The 25496-nt window shown below is 43.8% G+C and overlaps 1 protein-coding gene across 3 annotated transcripts in view; it reads left to right on the top strand.

Annotated features, from left to right (window-relative positions):
* The window catches only part of PPARGC1A (PPARG coactivator 1 alpha), a 359973-nt gene that overhangs the window by 278470 nt on the left and 56007 nt on the right, over positions 1-25496 (top strand). The window contains exons 1-2 of one of the 3 annotated variants that reach the window (XM_082758921.1): positions 16542-16738; positions 21886-22065. In XM_082758921.1, coding sequence (XP_082615047.1) covers positions 16691-16738; positions 21886-22065 — 228 coding nt within the window. In that variant the 5' untranslated portion in view covers positions 16542-16690. Of the gene's footprint in view, positions 1-16541; positions 16739-17861; positions 17959-21885; positions 22066-25496 lie in introns of those variants that run through there. The other 2 variants (XM_082758922.1, XM_082758920.1) reach the window with 2 other exon arrangements.

Genomic DNA, 25496 nt, shown 5'->3' on the forward strand with positions numbered 1-25496 from the left:
TGTCTTTCTGCGGGGTTTCTGGACGTTGCACGTAGCTCCAAAACACCCTGCGTCTTTGGAAAAGGCCTCGTTCACTTGGAAAAGGATCTGGCTTTGGCACGGGGTGCCGGGGCTGTTGTCAGGGCTCGGGGCTGTGGCATGGTCTGCTGGGCTAAGTTAGGCAGTGGCGCGGGACTTTCTAAGAGTAGGTATGGGGATGAAGAGGTGCTACTTTTGCACAGAGCCCTTGTGACTCCCCTGACATTTCTACTTGGAAGAATCCCCTTTTTAAGGGCGAGAAATAGTTCAGTTTGTCTGCTTGGCCCTCAGCGATATGTTCCTACCTCGCACTAATGCCAGTCGTATCAGATCGTTCTAATTATAAATGTGACAGCTCTGAGAATTTTAAAATCCTGTTTGTTTTTTGGTTTTTTTTCATGCGATATGTTGCAACTCCAGAACAGAAAAGTTGCTGGTAGGCTTAAGCAGGTTATAAGGCAGGGCTTTAGCCACAAAACCACCTAGTCCGCGCCTGGATTGGAGCCAGGGAGTACATCTGCTGTGTATCTCGAAGAGAAAAACGAAAGTGTCCTGTGCTGCGAGATTGGTATCAGCGGGATCCCCTGTTTCCAGCCATGCACATTTGCTCTAAGTCATGAAATTAATTAATGGAGAACTTCTCTTGTAAAATAGAGCAGCAGTTCTGATTTACGTGACTTCTGTGCATTTGCAACTATTTTTCCCCCTCTGGCTGGAGCCGTATCAACCCGTTTCATTCCGACAAACGAACCAACACACGTGTATCAAGCAGAGATTTCGGGGACCCGATCCCCAGGAAAACCTCACCATTCCCTCCCTCCTATCTCTGCCTGCACACCGACGGGATGCCCCCCTCTCTGGGCTGCTGAACCCCCCCGGTCACGCAGTGAATCAGCACTTCTGGCAGCCTCGTCCCTCCCGTGCTGCAGCACCCTGACCACTCCTCACCTGCTCGCTGCCCCCGAGCGGGGACATGGCCCTTGAGGCTGGACTTTTCTGGCAGTTTTTCAAAATAGGAAGGAGAGGATCCGAAAGTCGCGCTGGCTTTGGCTTTGTTTGGTGGGGGAGGCTTTTCGCTGGCAGCGAGGCAGGAGGTATTTGCAGCGTTGTATCCAGCACCGTGGGCATTCAGATAGTTTATAATAATAGGTGCAATAATAATAGGTGCAATAAATACACTAAGGAGTAAAAGAAATAGAAACCAGACAGGCTGCACATGCATTCACCGATCTTTGCAAATTTTGTGAAACTCTCTAAAGTAACTGCAAAAAATAAACAAGACTCCCATAAACACGAGCTCTCTTCCCTCTCCCAGCTTGTTTGTGAATCCTTTCATAGGTCGTGCTACCTGAAAAAGAAAGGGAGAGAATGGATTTCTTTTGTTTATTTCATTACAGGGAAGGTTTTCAAAACCAGAAAGGCCTCTCGCTCAGGGTAACCCCCCTGGAAGCTGCTCAGTTTCTTCCTGTGCCTTTGGAAATCTCCCTCAAATTATTTATATCTTCCCTGGTGTGGCAATGCAGAGCGAGGGGGTGTTTGTAGACCCTCTGTGTGGAATGAATAATACTGGAAACCACAACTAATCTCATTGAGCTATTTGGTGAATAAGGTGTTATTGAATTAAAGGCTCACAGCATGGCCCACAGGAAAGGCTAAGTCGTGCTCCCACTGGAATCTGTGGTAAGACTGTTGTTAATAGGGTTGGGAACGGCAGGATCAGGCTCTGCATTTTGCTTTGAGTGCAGTTTTGTTAAATAGTACGAGAAATGAAAATAGTTTGCTTCCAAAAAAAGAAGTTTTCTCATAACCAGGACCATAGCAATACACAGCAAGACTCAGGTCCTGAACTGTGGCTTGTTGTTGAATGCTTTTTTGCTGTTTATATTCAGATCTGAGCTCAAGTCTCTGCTCAAATCCTTTGTGTGTTTTCCTAAGTGGTTCTGTAGGCGTTGTTTTCCTTAACTTCCATTGATTTAAAGAGTTAAATAACTGAGGGAACTGGAACCATCTAGTATTGCTCCTCTTCATCAGATAATTGGCGCTTTGCAGGCCTGATATGCAATATGTTGATTACTGCTTTTGTTGTATTAAGGAGTTTATTTTTACCGTACGCCAGACCTGCTGCAGATCAGTCTCCTGCGCGCAGTTCATTAGATGTCTTGGATGAGGTTTTCAAAGTGATGTCAACCTTGCCTCTACTTCAGCAATGAGTCCTGCAGATCACGATGCAATGCATGCATATGATGTCCGTCGGCTTGAGCGAGAGAGACTCTGGGGACATCCAGAGTTCAAAACACGAGGTTTTGGGGCTGGCTCCAAGCCCCCATATTGAACAGGCTGTCCCCTTCTGTAGGCGAGGTGTAGAGCGCCCTGCAAGATGCGTGCCCTGACCAGCAGATCACCACCCGTCGCGGACTCTGCCGTGCAGCGAGTGGTGGGGAATGCTGCATGCAGGTGTTGGCCCCCAGAGGTGTGTGTGCAGAGGAACCAAGTCTGTATTTTCAGAAGTGATCCATTGTCTTGGGGATTAATGCGAAACTCGACCGGCCGGTTGCTGTCTGCAACCGTACACCCTGTGACTGCCCCGAGTATTCCACATCCAGCGGTCTGGGTTTGTGCTGCTGAAGGTGATGGTGGTGGAGAGGATTATTTTATTTTTCTGTTTACTTTATTAAGCCAATTAGAAATGTTCTAGACTAGGAGGTGTTTTTTCAGGTCTTATGATCCCATTAGTTAAACAACGGAGGGATAAGTGAAGAAAGAAAGCAGGCTGGAGGAGAAGCTGTGTAAATAAGATACAATACCTAACTTTTGGTCTGGTAGCATCTTGCTGAGCGGTCTGATTATTGACTGCCCAGCCAGTTCTGCTGATACGACCATCATAAATTCATCTCTGCTGCTCTTTTACTGATGCTAATGCCAAAGAACCAGAGGAGCTCTAGGAAAGGAGAGCTGGATTCAATTCTGGTTCATGAATCACGTATTGAATTGTCAGGAAAGGAACAAATTCTGCCCCAATTGCCTCTATAACTATGATAGGTTGTACTCGTGTGTCTCAGGGCAGAATATGGTCTGAAATGAAATAGATGAGGTCAAAATCTGTTTTCATTGATCACAGAGAAGGCAGTGAAGCTGTAGAGGCAAATGTGACAGCAAAATATTGTCAGCAAGGCCATTCCTCTTGCCAGTGATGCATCATGGCAGAAAGAAGGCTGCTTGATTTTCCACTTTCATGATGTGTTAGGAGGGTGGATAAAAAAATAATCTTTCCATAAGCGAGCGAACTGAACTGAAAGTAAGACATAATGATTGACACGGAATTGCAAGCTGCCATTTATATGGAGTCTTTTTGCGTGAGAAGAAAAAAACAATTGAGGGGCATTTTGTTTCTGTTGGGGGAAACGTTATTTATTTATTTGTTTGCTTACATTGTTAGGGCCTTGCAAAAGGGAGACGAGAAATGTGATTCCGTGAATAATCTTCCTTTATTCCATCATATATCCGGCAGCCCATTCCATAAAGGTGACAATATTAAAAAAAGCAAGGGACGCAATATGAGAAACAACTTTCTGTTAGGGAGGATGGCTTTATAGAATAGATACTGAAGCAGCAAAGAACTGAAAGTGGTTTCTGAGAAGTGTTGACCTCCTTTCGTGCCACTTACTGTGAATTAAAGCTGTGAGTGAGAACTAGTTTGGGCATGTGGTACAGCACTTACAGCAACTGCTGCCAAGGAACAAGATTTGTGTTTCTAAGGAAATGCAACAAAAGAAAATGGTTTAAGAGGCAGTGGCTGTCACTGTGTTAAAAAAAAAAAAAAAAAAAAAAAAAAAAAAAAAAAAGGCATCCGTGCGCAGATAGGAAAGTAAGGCTGAGGTGGGTTATTTTATACACGGGTTAGTGTATGTGTGAATTCTAGCAATGTGAGCTTCAAAATCAAACAACTGCGGGTTGTGGAGGGTATAGCATATCTCACACTGTTGGAGTTTACAAAGTCAAGCTAGCTAAAATCGGTTGTGACCTGCTCGGCGCATGTGATTGACTTGTTTGTCGTTCTTTCATTCTTACGGGCATTATTTTTAACAGCGACCTGCTATAGGTTAAGGGATACATTTAAAGCAAGGAAACTTGGGGTTTGTGGCTTCTTGGCACTCCTTTCTCAGCAAACCAAAAGGCAAAAAAAAACACTCCAGCACTTCTGAACCAGCGCTGGCAAACAGTATCACTTACCCCTACCTTTAGGGTTATAAATATCTTAGGACATGACATCCACTCACTGATTTGTAGCAAAGATGTTATGAGAATTGTTCATGCACTGAAGTTTCATTAAGGGATGAAAACCATAGCAAAACACCGAGCAAAAAATACTGCTATATTTATACTGCGTTTTGACTCCTTTTTTTTTTTTTTTTTACCCCCCCTCCTTGGTTGGAAAGGGAACCACCTGTCTCCTTTGCTGGTGTCAGGCTGCTCCCTTGAGACTCAGGGCTGTTGGAAGGCACATGATACTGTACATATTTACACCAAGCCCCTATCTGATTGAGATTGGGCTACGAGACCCGTGAGTTCACAAGTTTCTTCATCATACTCTCATGCATTAAACATGTGTTTGAACTCTGGCTTGAAAGCCGTGTGATCTTATGATAGACATATTTATGTAATAGTTAAATGAATGATCATGTGCTATCCAGCTCCTTTTCCATGCAAATGCAGAGGAAATTGAATATTATAATATTTCAGTGAGATGTCCTCAATAACAAATTACTGTTTAAAATAACCAATATTTGTATGTATATCAATTGCCTAGCAGTTATTTTCGTCTGCTATTTGCATGATATGGAAAAGACTTTTTCTAGCAAACGTTTTAAGCTACTTGGTGCCGCTTTCCTTTTGGAGTGATCACAAGGGTGCACATTTAGGGATGTATTTTCCATCTGTTTTTTTGAAGCTGGCAAAGCACATAATTTGGAATAGAACAGAAGAAGTCTGAAAGTACCCAGTTTTGAGCAAGTCTCTGCTTGAGCCATTCTAGGAATCCTTACTCTGTGGCAGTTTGTGGAAACGAAGAACTGTGCTGTGCCCTTGGGTGCAATAAATAGGCACGGCTCAAGGCCAGGGGGAGCCCTCTGGGAATGCCCAGGGGCACAGAAGGGCCTGGGGGTGGCAGCACAGATGGGCTGCGGGCTTGCTCAGGTGTCTCTGTGGTGTTTGAACACCTCCATAAGCCAAAATTGAGCTTTGCCACAGCTGTGTCCCTCTGCTCGGCCAGAAGCATCTCCTCTGTTTCCCAATCTGGCTCGCTGTTTTTTTGGGACTGCTGGCTGCTTGTGATGAATAAGGATGATTTTGAAACTTTGGGTTAGTAATGTCCCTTAGGTCTCAGCTCATTCAGCCCCAAGAATGAGCTGTGTTTCTTTTTGTCATGGTCTAGAGTAGGATGGCCATGACACAACTGTTGAGCTGCTTGCATCTCCTGAGCAGTTCAGGTGTAATCGCTGGGTTGTGGAGATGCCTTCTCACTAGCAAGAGGATTTTGTGGAGGGCTGGGAGCTGATAGGTTGCAGTGGAAAAAACATATGGGGGGGGGGGATGCTGAAGGCAGCACTCCTGGGGCACCACGAGACTCGGCTTTTTGTCAGTGCGCTCCCATCTCATGGTGGGACAGAGGGAACCATCAGGGTCTCCAGCTCCGAGGTCTCCTTCCTCTTGTTTCTGAGGGGTTTGTGATATTTTTAGAGCAGCTCTTGGTTGTACATGACAGACACTTGAAATGGACATTGAAGGATAAGGAAAAGCTGGTCATCCCCATCCTGGAAACAGAGAAGTTACAACTAGAAAGGAATTCTTGGGTCATCTATTTCATCCTCATGTGCTAGCACCATTTTTTTGTATACTAAACCACTCAGTGTTGTAATGTATGATTGATATTAATTAGGTTTCTGCAAAGTACTGCACTCCTCAACTTGAACTGAACCAGAAATAAATATATTGCCATATATTTACATTTTATTAGTTGCAAAGAAGAATAGGATGAAGGCACCTATGTGAAATCCAAAGTATGAGCTTCAGATTGAAATAATGCCAGCAGTGCCTTGAGATTAATTTGGTTACTATGGGTACAGAATAAGAAATAGTATACCATAATGTAGCTATGTTTACTGATTCATTTCTGGCATTAAAAACTAAAGCCACATTATATATGCAACAACAGTCTTTTCTTCCTTGGAAGAAGAAGGTGGGTACATTTTAGTAATTAAAGTGAATGTTGCCCTCTGAAAAGTGCCAGTACTCTACTGGAAGAAAAGCCGTGATCCTTGTACAGGATCTGCCCCACCGTAAGCAGCAGAGCTGCAATATACCGAAAGAGAGCTTAAAAAAAGAGGGAGGGGGAGAGAGAAAATCCTACCACCTCGGGAAGCTTCTAGTCTTCCACTGCTTCTTGTTAAATCTCTCTTGTAAAATGATAACATCTGGATCATATACCATTCAACTGTATTGGTCAAACATCAGTTTTCCAGCCTCGTGCTACGTGTATCTCATCAGTATGTAAGAGACAGAACAAGTTTTGCATCTTAAGATGTTGAAAGCTGGGTAATAATAAAATAATTCAATGGAAATACCATATATTCAGAAAGCAATTATTTTAAGGGGTTTCAGTTTTGACATGGCTAGATTAAGTATGAAGCTTTTTGTTTTTTATACTGGCTGTCAAGAATGTTGTTAAATACTGATACCACCTCCTAAGAGAACAACTTTTAAATACCAAAATGAAAAGGATAAGCATTAAATATTTTGGTAGATATATTGTGCCATAATGTCTACTGCCTTGTTCTTAATACAAAGCACAGTAGGGCTTAATTAAAAAGTGATTGTACGATCTATCACGAACCTGCATTAGGGATATGGATGCCAAGAAAATTAAGTTGAATAGGTGGTGATAATGAAATCGATATTTTATTGAATAGTTTTTATTCCTATGCCTTTGTTTGCTGTTCTTGCCTCCCTGTCAGCAGGTAAGATATTTTCCATCCAAAATTCTTTGAAAGAACTCATTTAGTCTGTTGCTTCTTTGTTTCACTGTTTGATCAGCGTAAGTTATTTTGCTCATTTTTTGACAGAGCAAAACGTCTTGATAAACTTTTGACTCTGTTGGAGCGGAGCTCGACAGTAAACAAGAACAAGTCCTTTCGAGCTTGTTGCTGGGAGTAGCTGGCTGACAACGGGTACAAGGGTGATTTTCTATTGCATGTAAGCAAAAGCCACAGTCATTACAAGCCTCCAGGGCAGCCCGCAGCCTGGTTTAGTACAGATTTCTGCTGTACCCACTCCTGGTGTGGCTTCAGAACCTGATAAGCAGAGTGTTTAGCAGTAGCAAACAGGAAAATATATTCATTGGAGCATAATACCCAGGGAAGAGCACATACCATAAAAGCAAGAGAGTGTTTGCATGGCCTGGGCCAGAATCACCCTTGTTACAACTTCATCAACTTAAATGCTATTGATTTTTCAGGTACCACTGACCTGAAGTTGCTTGGATTGTGCTCGGGATGAATTTGACCTATGCTGTTAAGGCCAAGCAGAATCACAATTTAGAAAGTGCAATGCAAAGAAATAGCTACCACGTATTCCGCCGGGTTGTAACTCTACACCCGTCAATCAGGGCTCGGGGCACTGTTGGAGAGCCTCATCTTTAAATGGTTAGAAGTGTGTCCGCCAGCACTGTAGCAAACAATAAGACAAAAGAGTGCATTGTTCTGTTCCCCTTCATATTTTAGGAGGGGTACGTTGCAAACAGACAGCTCGCTTTTCTGAGCAGAGCTCCTGGGCCAGCCAGCACAGCTGCATTTTCGCGTCCTCCCTTGTCAAGTTTGGTACTGCCAGTGTTTGTGGTGAACTCAAACAGCCCTGCAGAAAGGGAAGGCTGCTTTTGATGATCTTGCTGCCCGTCCTGAACAAAACAAATCACATATCGCAATGTGCTGTGCATTGGGACTAGCAGCGCCTCTCACGCCTCAGCGTGGCGTGCAACATGGGGCAACGTGCTCGAGGAGGAGGCAAGCACAGCACAAGGCTCGGAAAGCCATGAGAGGCACTGAAAGCTTGCATTTCTGGTATGCAGCAGTATAGATATTTGAAAGGTTAGGTTCTGTCTATTTTTAGGTAGCCTTCACGTTGGGACTGATCTAAAAATGAAGGTGATATAAAAATTGCACGTGTCTCTCCTGATTTGTCAGAGATTTTTGACAAAATGCATAAAAAAAATCATTCTCTAAATCAGAGAGATTTTTTTTCTGAAGTAAAGCCGCGCCTCTTATTTAGAAGAGGAGCCTTTATATTTCTGATTAAAATGCCAGTGTCGTCTATTTCACTCTCAGATCAGCATTTTCAGATTTTAGCAAAGTTAAAGAAATATGACTTTCCCACTTATTGTTTGGGAAGATTTATTCACTTGCGTAAATGAATTTTAAAAAATTGGCAAGGCCTTTTATCTCATATAAAATAAATCTGAAGATAAATGATCTTTTCCGCTAACATCACCTATCATTAAAGTGGCTAAATGAAAATCAAAATGTGTTGCTATTTAGCGCCTGCTCTCCTTTTACGGGAGATGAGATTGAACATGTTTACTGGGCAGGAATTGTCAGCAAGGCTTCGATTTATAGCATTGTCCGGGATACAAATTAACAACACACAAATTAACTACTGCCATGTGTTGCCCCACTCTACTTTAAATGTGGCAGCCCAGTCTCCCCAAAGTGTACATCTCTGGTTTGCTTTGCAAGTGCCTATGCTGCCTTAAAGAAAATCTGCAAACAATGTGATACTGTATTGTATTGAGCTGAAGCGCAAACATTTTTCCATGTCTTTGTAAGCAGGACTGCATGTGAGAATGAAACAGCTGGAGGTCTACCTCCCCAAAACCCCAGGGGAGGTGTCACTGCCATTTCTCCATTGTATGCAATCTTGGTTTAATAAATTGGTAATAATATGATGATGAAGTGCTCTTTGGTGTTGGTTTGCTGGTTTTTCAGAGTTGGTTTTTTTGCTTAGCAACTCTTAACATAAATTAAAATAATCTTCCATTCTGACGTTTCCTATTTTTGCTTAGTTCTTTGTTCCTCAGAGAAGACGGGTAAGCCTGGAATGGACAGAAGGGAAAAGGCATGCTGCGGGGAGGTCTCTGTTTTAGTGGGAGTGCTTTTGCTTAAATACATTGCCTTGCCACTCTGCATATGGAGTTCGACAGAGCAGAGACTACAAATAATGTTTAATTGTGTCAGATTGTCGGGGAATTTTATGACGGTAGAGATCCATCAGGGATAAACATGAAAGTAGCAAACTTGCCTTATCTGTTGATTGGCATAAAGTAATGGAAGTACAGCCATAGCTCTTTTGGGGAAGAGGTATGAATCTTTGCTGGTACCCACTTATAAAATAATGATGAGACTAACCAGTGCCCCAGGGCAAATGATGTTCGGCAAATACTAAATTTCTCAGGAGCAAAGATACACAAAATGGTGATAGCAGATGCAATCTCAGCATTTCATCCCTGCTCCATTCACAGGGAAAAGCTGGGGAAGCCTGAGCAGTATCAAAAGGAAAACCAGAGGAAATGTGTGGAGGAGTTTCTGCTTTTAACTGTCCTGGCCTCATCTTCTCTGATAAGGTCTGATTCAAAGCCTCCCTAAACCCGTTTAAGAATTCCCGTTCCCTTCCAAGGGATTTGGAGCAGTGACCAATTCCAGCCCCTTTAACCCCCATATTTTACTGAGTTTTCTTGTGCAGGTAGGTAGACAAGTGGTCTGGATAAAATAATTAAACTAAGCTAAATTAAAGTAAAATAAAATAGTAATTCAGACCAAGCCTTCATATTGCTAGCATTTCTCCCCTTCTGTTTCCTTCCTGGTTTGTTTGGCCCTGAGTCAAAGGTGGAAGAACTGACAAATTTCTCGTCAAAAGCAGTGCTAGCAGAGGGTCAGCCTCCGAAGGTTTACGGCTGGATTTGGTACAGCTAATAACCCCTGGGCTAAATGCTTATCTGCCTTTATTTCACTTTTCTGAATTGGGGATGGAGGCAGCATGACATCTCTTGCCATTTGTGCAACTTTTTTAGATTAATATTGCAGCTCCAAGAAAAATGAATAATTGGACTTTTGAGCACAGAGTGGAACCATGAAACCTATAGGGATTCCTCTAGCACTAGTCGCTAGTTTGCATATTGCAAGTTAACTGCAATTCATGAAGACTTCTGACTAAAAATAACCCCTGGGCTCAGTGCTGGCTGGCAGGAGCCACTAGTTAAGAGGTCAAGCGAAGCTGATCCTTCAGGAGCATTGGCTGTTGCAGTGAGGTAACCCCATCTCCTCTTGGCCTGTCCTTGACTGACTTGGGAAAATGGGGCGCAGGGGCTGTGGGAAGCTGAGGCAGCAACATTTGCTGTGCTCCGGGGCTGCTGGAGGCCAAGCAGCCTGGTGCCCACCATGGTGCCAAGCACTGGTACCCACCTACAGCCTGCTCCCTGGGAGCTCACCTTCCTTCACAGCCCAGCATGACCCAGAGAAAGGGTTACTTAAAGGGTTACTTGGCTCATGAGCACAGATTTTTTTTTTCTTTTTTCCTTTTCTTTTTTCTTTTGTTCTGAGTAATATCTTCATTTTATTTTGTTTGCCTGAGATGGTAGCAGAGTGTGTCTGTGGCCCGTGTTAGTAAAACCCGATCAGATGACTACTATTCAGAATTATTTCCACATTATACTTTGTTTTAATATGAAAAATGCCAAGAGCTAGGCCCAAGAAAAAAGGCTGACTCAGTTCCACTGAGCTCTGTCTGAAGAAAGTCTTATTTGAAGATGAGAGATGTGTTGGTAAGGCTGTCTGTCATCTCCAGTTTATTAAAAAAAATTGCTAGGAGGCACTAAAGCTGTCCACTGCCTTTCCCTCTGTTCCTTCACTCAAAGGTGCTTCATTCACATCGACTTTACCATAGCAGTTTTGTGTAAAACAAGATTTGATTTCAGAGTATTTAAAGGTTAGCGTCTCTCCAGTGCTGTGCTGCACTCCACTGCAATCGCTTCCCCAGCCGTTTTGGAGAACAGATCGGAGATGTTATGAAAGTAGGTGAATTTCTTCTGCTTTTTCTTCAAGGCCTCCACGAAGTGGAGCTGGCCGGGAGCTTGCTCTCCTGTACTGTGGCAGCCGGGACACCACAGCTCCCCTTCCAGCTGGGACATATCAGCAGGATGGCAGCCTCGCAAGTCACTTCAGAGAGCAGTTTAGATGGTATCTTTGGAGCAGCCTTGGCTCCCAGCACATCGCTCCAGGGAATCTTTCACCCTCCCTAGGGTATCGAGTCCCCGGTGATTGTTCCTGGGATTGTCCTGCAGATCCCTCTCAGAAAAAGTTAGTAAAAATGAGATCGGTTTTAACAATGAACAAGCTGGCAAACGAGCTCCAGGGCAATACTTTGGATGCCCCAAGGGAAACGATGCAAGGTAATAGGGTTAACAGGAAGAATCCGGGCGGGGTTTCCAGGGCCTTGTGGAAACTTACAGGCTTTAGACCTGAAGCTTTCACAAGCTCTGCCCTTGGTGGCTGGAGCTGGAGAAGACAATTGCCCATCCCCTGATGGGCTGTGTGAGCACCCAAGGTAGGCAGGGAGGGCTTTTGGTCTCTTCCCAGGGCTCAAAAGAGGAAAAAAAGAACTCTGTGATTTCTCTTGTTTCAAGGAAATCTCAGCAGTGAGGTGAGTAAAGGAGAGATGACCAAAACCTGCACCAGTGTAATTTTGGTGTGGTCCTGCCTGCATGAGCAGGACATGCCAGTGTGCAAGGAGCTGCAAAATAGGCATCTGTTTCCTTTGCTTTCCCGGGTGTCTGCCCTCAAACTGCACCAAAGCCTCCCCAGGAAACTGATGGGCTCTCATGGCTCTGTTTCTCAAACATATAGGGGCAATAAATTTACATGTAGATTCTCTTTTATAGATTAGTCTCTCTGGGAAACAGTAGCACCCGAGTGAAAGACATTGTTCATGCTGCTTTTAACAGGCCTGACAAGCTGGATTTTCCTGCAAATCATACAAAATGTGGGTCCTGGAGAACATATGCTCCAAATGTTGGGGGAAACAAGTGATAAATGTACTTTTTATGTAATCAGCTGGAGTGCCTTTGCCTTTCTTGTTTTAGTAATGAGTAAGTGAAATATGCTCGTGAAGAGGGAAATGCTTGGGGAGGTATGAGAAGATTTAGGAAGATTTCTTTCAGTCAGTACCTATGTTCCTGCACTTCAGCACTCCTGAAGGTTTTACAAGCACCGAGTTACAAGGGGTTGCACGTGTGCAAGCCTGGTTACCGCTGATAATCAGCTGATCTGCAGGAATAGTGAATATTCACAGTCAGGCCCACCCGCATGGGAACAGGCGAGCAATTTCCATTGGCATCCAGCACTGTTTATTTGAGCCCTCAGTATGTGGAGGCAGATGTGGCAAAATTCACCCTGGTGTCAGTAATGTCAGTAACGCATCACTGTTCGGAGAAAGTTATTTTGGACTTGGTAGTGTACCGCTACTCAGACAGCGGCCCGTGGCCCAGAGCTCAGCCAGAAATTAATTTGGCCCCGATCTCTGGAGCCTTTCAGAGAGCTGGTACTGAGCACCGTCGTGGTTTCTCTCTGTAAAAAAATAATAATAATAATAATAATAATAATAATAACTGTCCTAGCAAAGTTGGAGAGGGCACACTGCCTTATTGCTTATTGCATTGTAAACTTACTGCACCAATGAACCCAGAAGTTCAAGGAGTTTTTATGCTGGTCTACGCTGCTGGCTGCATATTCTGGGTAAGATGGGCTGGATAAATAAGGAAAAGAAACTGACAAGGAAAAAAAAAAAAAAAAAAAAAAAAAAACAAATAGGATGGAAGTGGAACAGAGAGAACAGAATGGAAAACAAATACAGAAGGACTGTGGAGAAAATAAGAATAAAGTTGCACAGGAGGAAGATTTCTCATAAAAAATTAATAGGGTACATATACTTTATATAGAACACCATTCACACTAACACACCTTTGGAGTGTGGTTTGATCTTTTATAAATACGTAGTTGGCTTAGCTTCTGCTATAAAGACACTCACAAATGGAGGGTCAAGGGGAAGGGGTTTCACTGGTGGGGGATCTGGTTTGCAAACCTCTGCTGGTTGAACTATGCTGTTTTTTAATTCAAGTTTGATTGCCCTTACTCCACTGGTATTAGCCAACTTTGCTGAAAATCAGCAAGCACCACAGTCTGGAAGCAAAGCAAGAAACTTGGTCGGTGTTGTGATGAAGGGGCTCAGTTTTGGATTTCAAAGTCAGGGGGCTGCAAGATATCTAAGATATCTGAGATATCTAAGTTACAGGGAACAAAAATGACCACAATTGGGGAAAAAAAAAAAAAAAAGAAAAAAAAAGTGGGTGAAAGAATAAGAGAAAGAGACAGAATGAATGCTGAATCCAGGAAAAAGACAAGGACAGAGAGCTTAAAGACTTTGGTCCTTGAATCCTCTTCCCTGTCGTTGCCAGGAGCCATACCTTGCAATCCTGTTAAAATATGGATCAGGCTTTGGGAATCTGTGCCCCAGTGCAGTTGGAAGGCTCACCAGTGCATTCATGAATTATGTCCCATGAAGAAGAAGAAGGGGAAAAAGTGGCGAATTGCTGAGACTAGGTATGGAGTAACCTGGAAAGAGGAAAATATGGTGAAAGAGGAGGATTTTACAGCAGGCATTTCAACAGAACAGGTTGGGTCAACTGGACCCGCAGACTTCACCAGCCGCAAGAGAGTTCTCTTTGTGTTTGTTACGGAACAAAAGCATGTGTGCGTACTCAGATATTGCCCCAGAAAAGACGTTTGTGCAATTCTTTCATGTTGTCAAAACACTGGGCAAGAGCACTGCTAAAGCTGCTGGGGACTTTTCAGAAGACAAGGTTTCTTTGAGGAGGGAGGCTTAGGTGCTGGCTCTGTTTCACGGGCTTCATTTACATGTGCTGAGGCTGCGCAGTTCCCAAGCTACGAGCCCATTGCAACTGCCTTCCCCTCTTTTCTCCTCCTAGACGCCAAAAAACCCAGCACGTTAAAACATGAAAAAAGGCCCTAGTGAGTAAATTTATATATATGGCCTGGGTCAGACAGTTTGGTTAAAACTAAATGAATTCCTCCCGAGCTGTGGGGAACCCTTGTTTAAACCTCGTGGTCTTTTGTAGTCTGAATCGTGCTTGGCATCCCTGCCAGGTGGCACTGGGGCTGCCAGCAAAGTCCAAGCCGCGGCGTGGCCGGGGCCGTAGGACAGCTCTGGAGGACTTGGTTGTTATTACAGATGGCTTGCTCTGCCTGCCATGTACCAAGAAAGTACTCCAATCTCTAACGCTTGCACGGTGAGAGCACCGCTAAGGTTACAGTTTATATTTATCAGTTAACTTGCTAATTTGAAGGGAAAGCAGTGAAGTGGAAATGTAGAAAATAGAAACAACATGAGCAGGTCAAAATATCCAAAACAGCAATATAAAATGTTCCAGTGTAAATACATTTCTATAAAAGGTGTGAATGAAAACTTCAAGAAAAAAAAAAAAAAGATGATGGATTCGGCACAGTCAATGAACACAATTATAAGTAGGTATTGAAGGAGAATATTCCACCAGCCATGGATCCACAGATAATAATTAATAAGAACCGACTGCACTTCAGGCGGGCAGGTGCCCAGCATTATTTCACAGCTGACTGTTCGGAGGGTAGAGGTACTCACCTTTGCCCCAGATCTTAATAATTTACTGCAGTTTTATCATTAAATCAGCATATAATTGGGAAGGAAATTAGTTTTTTTTAGTCGCAAGAGCAAAGCAATGCCGTTAATTTAATCATTCGTAGGAAAGGCTTTCTGTAGTCGTTCGGTATTTTGCTGTGGCTTTTTTTAATTAAGTAAAGTAAAAACAATGCCATTTTTGTCATCTGTGCTTGGTGAAAATATGACAGTGTGATGTGATTTGCAACTTAAGCACAAGCGGGGAAAACTGGCAATAATGAATTACAAGGAACACAAATAAGCCGAGAATGTATCTGAGACTTACAACAATTTCTGAAGTTTTTAATATCTGTGGGAAAAAGGCTGTTTCAAGAACTGTTCTTCTTTTTATTTATTTTTTCTCTCAGCGAAATCGTCATAGCCTGGTATAATAATTGAATTCATTTAGCCTTTAGAATGCTCAAGTTTGCAAATAACGATGAAAATGAATATTTCATGACAAGGAGGATGATCAATTATAGTTTGGTGACTTTGACTGGGAGCCCAGTGTGATGGATCCAGTGCTTACATTTTTACAAGACTTTTGAACCCAGCTAATTAAAACAACACAACTCCAGAAAACAAGGAGGCAGGTGGGGCTAGTTAAATAAGACCTTTATTTATTTGTTTTTCCTGACGTGGGAAGTGTTTTGCAGGTATATTTGGTGCCTTGGGTTTGTTATGTATTCAGTGGACGGTGCCACCATAAACCAGTTGCACCTGCAGCAGCAGCCCCTGTTGTCTCAGCAAGCGAGCTGCTCAAACCAAGAAACCCTCCTGTTAATGGCAGGTCGGTGTTTTCACGTGACAAGGGCTTTTTTTGTGTGTGTGTTCCCAAAGAGAAAACACTCAGCCCAGGTCAGAGGGGTGGGTACATGGTGTATATACAGAAATGCACCCGGAGGCGAGGCAGACGCACTGGTGCTTATAGGGAAATGCAGGCAGGAACCCACACAGTCCTGGGCAGGACGGGGGCAGTTGCATGTCGTAACACTGGTTTCGTGCACTGAGACACAGAAATGACTAAAGAGCAGCTGAGAAATGCTGTAATTCAGCTGGAAAACGGGATCTGGCTCCCTTGCTGTCGCAGGTGAGGTAACTGCAGGACTGGCTTTTATCGATACTTACTCCATCCCTGGGAAATAGTGTTTTTTTTTTTTTTGCCAGTGTGTTTGCTGGTGGAAAAACCTAGCTCTGGTGCAGTTGTCAATGAGAAATTAACTTTGCCAGGTGTAAAATTCCCGAGTGAAAACAAAATGCCATCCCATGCTGTAACTTTTGCCCAACTCCAGACTCGCATCCCCGGATTGAAGTGCGCTGCGGTGGCCGCCCGGAGAGGCTGGAGGCTGCTCAGGGTGCACGTGCTGCAGCTCGCCTCCGAGTTTCTTTACTTTTTTTTTTAATTGTAAATACAGCTCTGCACATTGTTTGCTTTGGCCAAAAGAAAAAAAATAAAAAAAAAAAAAAGAAAAGAAGAAATTAAAAAAAAGGCAGACGGCGAGGGACAGGAGCTGTTGCATGGCAGGCAGCGGCACAATTCCGGGGGTGTGGCGCGGCGATGCGATTTTAATCACAGCGTGGTGCTGGAGCCTCAAAGGTCTGAGTGGCTTTTAGGAAGATTTACTTCGCCTCCGCCTGGGTCTGCCTCTGCGCGACGTCACGGCTGGAGCGGCGGCACAAGAAGGCAGGATGAGTGACAGCCCAGCCTACTTTTTAATAGCTTTGTCATGTGACGGGGAGCAGTAGTAAGACAGGTGCCTTCGGTTCACGCTCAGAGAGGGGCTCGTCGCCTGCATGCGCCTGTGCTCCCTGCCCGGCTCGGGGTTGTAGTTCGCGAGCGGCGCCGCTGCGGTCCGGGAGCTGGATGGCGTGGGACATGTGCAGCCAGGACTCTGCATGGAGTGACATCGAGGTGAGCGGGGGGCGCGGGGGGCTCCCCTCGGGGGGCGGCCGGCGGAACGGGCCGGCCGGCGGACTTTGCGAGCAGGTCCGAGCCTTATCTCAACTCCTGTAAGTTTGCTATTTTAAGGTTACTCCGCGGTGCCTTGAGCAAATCAAAGCTTAGCTCCTGTCATCGGTATCTCCTGCAGTTGGAAACTATTTGCATGTGCCTCTGGCTCGCTCTCCCCCGTCATATGCAATATTTATGCTCCAAGATATTGATATGAATCAGTGTCTGAAGTCTTTCTAGTGGCGTTTAGTGGCCTGGTTGGAAAAATGCCATGTTTGTTTAGAATAAGATTAACGTTTCTTTTTCCAAAAAAAAAAAAAAAAAAAAAAAAAAAAAAAAAAAAAAAGGAAGAAGAAGTTAAATTAACCAGTGGCTTCCTATTTTCCTTGCTCGTTTCACTCTGCTCTGTGGCAGGTTTCCTCCTTGTTTGTCAGATGCAGAATTGAACCCCCCCCCACAGGAATGAACACCCTGGGGTTTTGCTTTAGATGCTTTTAAGAGAGATTTCTGGAAGTAGACGCTGCCCTGCTTCTTTTGTCTTGGAATGATTATCCCGTAGCTAATGTCCTGTAGAGCAGGGCTCTTGGTCGGCCCAAGTAGTCCAACAAACGGTTAAATGCCACTGCACGACAGAGACAAGAGGATGAACCGTGAGAATAGAGTTTATGCAGGACTGTGCGAACTGCTGCTGCTGCTGCTGCTGCCACCGCCGCCGCTGCTGCTTGTGTAAAAATAGACGGCAATACATCAAACCCACAGCTTCTGCTGGCTACAATTCATAAAGGAGGAAAGGAAAAAAAAAAAAAAAAAAAAGAAAAGGCAAGCAGCTCCCTGGTAATCTCTGGAGTATAAAGTGAGGCATGAGGATTTCTGCACGTTTGCATTCGGCAGAAGGGAGCCTTACCTCAAAGTTCGGGCAACTTGGGCAGCGAGGCAAACTTTCTGTGGAGCCCGTCGAGAGGAAGCCAGAGCACAGACCTGCTGGAAGGAGCTAACCCCCCGGCTGCGAGCTTGGAATAAGTGCTTAAAACGCTCCCCTCAGGCAACAGGGGAGGGAGAAAAAGGTTACGTGTGATGCCTTTTAAATAAGATGTCCACGCCACGCAGAGATACCCATCTAAAGTAAAAACCTTGCAGCGTTCTCCAGTGCGGTTTCCCTATCTGGCGGAGCATGCATGCGGGTCCTTAAGTCTTTTTGTCGAGTTTTAAATATTTGCAGCTTGCCATTGTATCCGCTGATTTCTGTTTGCATATTGTAATTGCTCTTATCTTGTTTTGATTCCTTGGTAAAGTGGAATAGATATGGATAATTCATATGTCCTGTAGCTATTATGAGTCAAGGCTGTAAGTGGATGACTTTCTGGCTCCAAAGTCCTAATTGTTTCTGAGTAGCTGGAGTATCCTGTGGGTTGTTGTCTGGCTTGTAGCATGGGTCTCTGCTGCTGGAGCTTCATTTTTCCATCATGTATTATTCCTAATGCTGCTAGGAGCTGATTGAGGAACCAGTTATATGGAAATATTGAAGATTTATTTTAATCACTAGAGTTCCTGCTGTAATTTCAAGCTAGAAACAGAATGGATAATTTATGTCAATGACTTTTCATAGTGCGGAGGGGGAAAAAAAAAAAAAAAGGGAAAAAAAAAAAAGGGTTGATCTTAATATTAATTGTGCAGTGGATGGATTAACTGTTGGTAGGATTTTACCAACGTGCTCCTGCACTGCACTTTCTGGAGCAGCACAGGAGTGCCTGCCTGCTGTGCTGGCTCTGGGGATCACCTTTACCGATCTCAAATATTGCAGGCGGCAGGTACCGGAGGCAGCCTTCATTTTTTGAATCATTAATGTTTGCTGTCAACTTAAAATGTATTAGATTCTCGCTCACATAATGACAGGATGGCGTGTTGCTTAATAAAGGCCTGCATCACTGTAGCTGATCAGCGTCCCCAGTGTTTCACAGTTTAATGAAGGTGATGTACAGTAAGGTTGCGAGGATTGATAGAGAGAACCCACATGACACACATTCTGTCAGGTCTGTCTTTCTTTCCTGGGTTAGCCCCCTCGGCTCTTTGAAAAACTTGTTAAAAATAAAACAAAGATTATTTTTTCATTAATATAATTCATGTGGCACAAGTCCAGTCTTCTTCTTTTCTTCTTCTTTTTTTTTTTTTTTTTTGATTTACCTTCAGAGGCACAAAAACATTCAAAAGGTTAATGGAGAATTATACTTAATTATAATGATTCATTATCATCAGTGCAGTTAAGCTAATTTATTGTTTGCGCCTGAACTAAGAGAAAAAAAAAGTCTGTTGGAGTGAAATAACGCACAGTAATTAGCCTTTTGTGTTTAGTGACTGCTTTATCTTTCTGAACGATACTATGAAATTAAGGCCACAGTTATGGGGTAACTATTATATCAAGTAACGGTGGGAAGACGGAAAAATGTATCATAGCAATGCAGGTGCACCTGTTACAGATGTATAGGCAAACAGAAAATATCAGCATGTCAGATGAGGACAGTTTTAGGACTTGGAGTGTTAAACCTGGCATCATCCAAAGGCCAAATATAAATTAATAACAGGAACACTTGCTACTAATGTGTCTCAGATTAGAAGCGTAATGTCATATTCAGAAACATTGATTTTATTATCATGTCAACATCGGCAAGAGCATATATACTTCATTTCAGCAATTACATTTTTTAAGTGACATTGCAGTCATTATAGGCAAAAGAAAGCTGTGGTGAGCAGGATTTATTTTTTTAAATACAATCATTTATGTTCCTTCAAAAGCCCATCATAGGAATTTGGAAATGCATATTACCAAGAGTTAACATCTTTAAGTAGGTGGTTCACAGACTGAAGCTATTTTTACAAACGAAAGCAGAAACAGATCAGCAGGATACTTTACAAGTCTACGGCATCAGTTATAAGCTACTGACCTCCACAACACAAACCTGAGAATGATGCTGAGAATCTACCTTTTCAGTCAAAAACTAGATTATCCTTTAATGAGATCAGAGATTTCAGCCAAGCATCAAAAAAAGGTCATCTCTGCATTATAAGATTGCTGCTGGAAGGTTATGTCTAGCACTAAAGAAGAGGGAACTCTTTAATTTTTTCTTTGTTTTCTGCTAAGACCAAAATAATACTAAAAAAAAAAAAAATGGTGTGCAGTAAAAATGACCTAAGTGAGGTTTTGACTTGGTAAAGTTCTGCAGCCCCTTAAGTAATGGAAATCGGAGCAAGTGCTATCTCAGAGCCTTGTTTTGCAACCTGCCTTGCCCCTTGGCCTGTTACGTGACTATCTCATTGCGTCCTGGTAGACGTAAAAGTTGTCCACAGAATAAAAGCTCGCACCAGCTGCACCGAGCCCTTGTGCCAGCAGACAAAATTGTCGCTGGTAGCTGCGCCGCTGCATGCAGCCTGTGCGCTGCGGGTGCACCGAGGCTCCTGGAGACAAAACCTCAATGAAATTCACCTTCAGCAGCTCCCGCTTGCGTGCTCGTGGAAGGCGGTCCTTCAGAGAATGACATAACCAAGTATTGAGCAATTCGCATCAGTGGACACCGTGTTACTGCCTCTCCAGAAAGTGGCGTTTTCTGGGTTGACTTCAATCCAAACACAAGTTGGGAAATCGCTCCAGCCACCCAGTCGGCTGACGGGAGTGGAGGAGGTCTTGCTGTCTGGGCAGGCTCTTGGCCACCCTAAACATGGGGTGAGAAATACTCAGTGTGGAAGCCCTGAGACACAGCAGATTTATGCTTTAACCATTCAGTGCCTGGCACCTTGGCGCAGCTTTAAGGAACGTAAGGGTGTTTTGCACCGTGTCCAGGTAGATGTCTGGGGATGGGTCCCAAGGGTACATGGTACAGCGCAGGAGTTGCTTCATCCAGCAGCATTGACGTACAGGGCCCCGTTACTTGCCAAGCTGTTACTGTGTGTGTTCCATAACCGAGGGTTGGGTTTGGTGGGTTTCAATTGCCATGCTAAAGTGGACGTGTTGTATTAATGGTTTTCTTGCTTAGTAGGTTAGTCAGTACTCTATCAGCTTCATCCTAGCTTTTAAAAGGATACTTTTTCCAGGTTTATTTGTATTTATCACTACCCTGATCGCAAGTCATGGAGACAAAAATATTTGGCACTGCTGAAGTGTCTCCGTGCAGATCAGACTTGGTTTCCTACCTAAATCAAAGTGTTTCATGGACCCTCTCCATTAGGGTTATCGAGTCAGCAGTAGCATGCTGCTGGGCTGCCAGAGGAAAGGAAACCATCAGGTTTCCTCACCACAGCCACTGTCTGGGGACAGTTATGGGGCTGGGTGGAAGCTCTTGGCCTGGGTCAATGCACGTACTTGCTATACTGTGAAAAGGTAGTGTGCGAAGCAGGTGAAAGGCTCCATGAACTGACTGTGCCTGTCACCCTGACATGAACACGGGGATGTTTCAGAGCACATTTCAGGGGCCAGGACCCTGCTGCATACCTGGTAGTCGTGCCCTGTGCATCTTTTAGCCTGCTGGGGAAGCAGTGCAGCAGCATCGCTGCCCCTGCTTTGCTATGCCCATACTCTGGCCATCATCACGGCTGACCTGGAGGACTATGGTAAGATCTGCAGAAGCGAGTGTGAGTATGTCCAGCTTGAGCTCGCCTGCAGGGCTGGAGGCTGGAACAGGCTGTGCATCTTTAACCTGAATGCATCAGGAAATGCAGGAAAGACCTTGCCCAGAGGTATTCAGCTGTAACTTGTACCTGCACCGGTTTGCTCTGAAGCAGCAGAAGAATAAGGCCGTGCTTTGGCCTCTGCTGTTGGATTTTATAAACCTTTGGACACTGTTGTTGTGAAAGAGGGTAGGGAGAAGGAAAGTGATTGCTCCTGTACAGAGACATGGTAGAGAAGGCAGCTTACATCCTCCTATTCCCCCCTCTTCTTTGAATACCTGTGCAGGGCTAACAAGGATCTAATAGTTAGTGGTTTGTTGTCTTTTTTCAGAAAACAATTCTAGTGACCCCGTGCCATAGCTTAATCGAGGCTTAGTTCTTATCGCATGATATTAAAGTTAATAGATTTCTGGCAATTAATGAAACTCTTTCTGCATTGCTGTTTCCTGCAGTGTGCTGCTCTGGTTGGCGAAGACCAGCCTCTTTGCCCAGATCTCCCAGAACTTGACCTCTCTGAACTAGACGTGAATGACCTGGACACGGACAGCTTTCTGGGGGGGCTCAAGTGGTACAGCGACCAGTCAGAGATCATCTCCAACCAGTACAGCAATGAACCCGCCAATATATTCGAGGTAAGGCAAGGCGATTCAAGTGCACGCTGCAAGGTATTCGCTTGCTTTTTTTTTTCTTTCTTTCTTTTTCTTAAGCCTGGTGGACAACGGGTTTACTATTTTTCCCCTGTTGAGAGACAGCAAACGTGATGATGTGCGTTACAGGTTCTGCCTGGCGCCTTTAATCCTCGTGATCAAAAGCAGGCCTGTGATCTGGAGAGAGGGGAAAAAAAAAAAAAAAGCCTTGAAAAGAATTAAATGGAAGTTTTGATTTCTGAAAGAAAACGGCTGAAGAGTGCCTCGAGTACGCTGTGCTGTGGTGTAACGACGAGGAGTTGCACAATTGTCAGCTATGAGGAAAAACAGAAGTCGAAACCTGTTTGCTGTCTTCCTCTTGCAGTCCCTGGAAAGGAGCAGAGTGCAGCACAGCAGCCAGCCGATGGAGAGCTGGAGCTGGTGCCTATTTTGTAAAGGGCTTTACTGTATCAGAAGGCTCCTCTCAGAGCACTTTGCACACAGATTGAAAGGTCCTCGTAGGCTGAGTATGGAAGGGGAAATGAGTGGATATAGCAGGCAAGGCAGTGAGGGCTGATGGTCGCGTTACCGCTCAGGAACCAGCTCATCATTTGGGATGTTTCGTAGATCTCCTGGCAGAGAGCGGTCTGAAAGTAAAAGTTGAAGGGTGGTAGGAGAGATTTAAATGTTTTCTTTAAAATACTGCCTTGGGGTTCAAGCTGTACAAGAGGACGGCTGTGGTCTCTTTATCTCTGTCTCCAGTTTTCTTCCTTTTGTTGTGTAAAACCTTCATGATTCTCCACCCCATAGTGATGGGGCTGCTGTGCCCCCCCCCGAACCCTAGCCACCCTCCCTCTGCGATGATAGAAAATGCAATAGATTGTCCACGGACCGGGAAATTGGACAATAAATTGATTAGCTGGCAGGAAGACCTTGTGCAACAGTAAGCTGTTGGTACCGCCTCTCACGTGGCCTCGGCAGCTCCAGGAACTACGGCTGGCCCCGCTTGCCGGGGGAAGCCCCGAAAGATCACTCTGGAGCTTAATAGCTGGAAAAGATTAACTGCCACAGTATAGCAAAATGCTTCTGAAGGTAAAATATAGCTTGCCTAAGATGTCCTGAATGAAATTCTTCTTTTTTGTATACAGCCATAAATGCACGGTGATCTCCCTGATGCTGATAAGGTTACTCAGGATTTATATTTATCAGCGTAACTGATAGCAGAAGCTGGCCCTCTCTATTCAATCTTTCTGTCACTTACATCCAAGCAGTTTGGAATTAATTTTATTCAAATCAGAATGAAATTAACCCTGTTCTTAGGCCCTCGTTTTTTTCGGCAGTTTTGTAATGTCCCACGACACATTTTGCAAAGTTTCAGAGCTGTGTCTTGTGCTTGGATTTCAGTTGCACCCCTCATGTGAGGTATGGCCGGTCTGTTTGTAAATTTTTGGTGTCAATAGCAGGGAGGCAGGGGGCAGCTGATATCAGAATTAACACTGGATGAGAGTGGGTTTGCTTTTTTAATAATGTATATGTATTTTTCCTCATTTATCGAAAGCCATGTGAAGAGGCATTTTTCTTCTGAAAGAATCAGGTGTAGATACAGATTTTCAAAATGTAAGGTTAGCAATTGGATAGCAGTTGTCACTTCCTAAATCAAGCAGTTCCAGTTCTGAAATCAGAGTGTGTTGCAGACAGTGAGACAGGTGTACAGGTTGGTATGTAACCCTGTTGGCACACGGTGACACGGAGGAACTGGTCCTTACAGGAGCCTCATGGGCCTGCATGCATCTGAAGACCCAGTGTGGAGAAATCAGTGGCATGCAGCTGGGGGGATGCATCTAGGCAGCAACTGATAGGTCAGAAATAATGGTTTGGAAGTGAAATATGCTACTTTCCTTTTGTGACAAATTCTGCTGTCCTCTATGCAAACGCCTGGCTTCCCTAGCACTCATTGACTTCAGCGAGAGGACGCACTGCTGTCTCTGACAGCACAGATGGGCCCAAGCTTACCTGTAGGGACAAACTGTTCTCTAATAGCATCTTGCAATGCTGCAGTGCTAGGACAAGACTGTTTTCATTTTCATAGTGTGTTTTATTTCCATTTCTTGGTTGCTTGGCCTAGGGAAATGGGAAGGAAAGAGCTATTCTCTCTTCCCATCCACTAACCCTGTCCCCAGTCTCCATTGTGCAGCTGGATACATAGCACTATTTCTCCTCTCTGCTGCTCTGTAATGTGACGACTGGGGGTGCTCAAGAACAGAAGAAGATGTGTTCTTCCTCCAGAGATTATCTCAGATACTCTGTGAGGAACTATTTGTTTTAACACAGAGAATGGAAGTTTTACGCAGTTTCCCATTTGGTAATCTGTGGATTTTTCCATATTGATCCACATTGGCTTTTCTTTTTAAAGAAAAAACTTTTTTTTTTTTTTTTGATTCTCATATCATCATGGGAGAAATAAGTTTTATATAAGTTAAGCTTCCAGATGAGGCCTAGTCATATCAAAATAGAAATACAGTCTCTTCGGACTGGAAGGGAAAGAACAGGAATGGCAAACAATATTGAAAAGCACAAGTACGGTGTTAATTGCACAAGCCAGGTAGTGTTAATTGCAAAATCTAACCTTGAATGAAGTGCACTGTCCTTTAAGTTACGAATGCATTACATCTGCCTTTGACTAGGTCAGGGCCTGTGTTGAAAAATCCTTTTACAAAGTTCCTGGCTGTCTCAAGCTGGTGCACTTTTATAACTTTTTTTTTTTTTTTTTTTTAATATTTTATTTCAGAAAGTGAATTTTCAGGCTTTCTGCAAATCATGTTCCTGGAAGCTCTCCTGAGCTGAGCACCCACAAGCTCAGGCAATTCCAGTAGCTCTGGAAGTCTCATGGATGACGAATTATTAATAGTTATGGTAGCAACTAGGAGCCAAATGAGATAAAGGTTCAATTAGTCTAGATAGCGTGTAACTGTTGAGTATAAGTTCCTGCTCCCATCAGCTTAGGTGTGATGAGATACTGGCCTTCCCTCTAGTACTAAAGCACACCAGTAGCTTGCAGAAGTACCTAATTCATTGCTGCATTATTCTGCTCACAAGGCAATGTAACAGATCCTGAACCAAGCCCGTCTGTTTCTTACCAATGTCTGTATGTATGCGTATTATCAATTAGTTGATTTCCTTCTGTTCACAGCTTGATAACTTGTGTTTTTCACCTGTTTTTCTTTGACTGTTGTTCTGACTGCTGGAAAGACAAAATGGATAAGTTCTTATTCCTATTGACACAAGTTTGTGCAACTAAATAGTTAACAAGTCACCTAAGATCTGTTATTTAGATGTTTCACTGCACCATTCACTTCCATTATTTGCTTTTACAAAGAACCAGCCTTTAAAAAATTGTATTGGTAAAAAATTGATCTAGTTTCTTTTAGAAAATCAAA

The sequence above is a fragment of the Aythya marila genome, assembly GCF_965140915.1.
Source record: "Aythya marila genome assembly, chromosome: 4".
NCBI classification, from domain to species: domain Eukaryota; kingdom Metazoa; phylum Chordata; class Aves; order Anseriformes; family Anatidae; genus Aythya; species Aythya marila.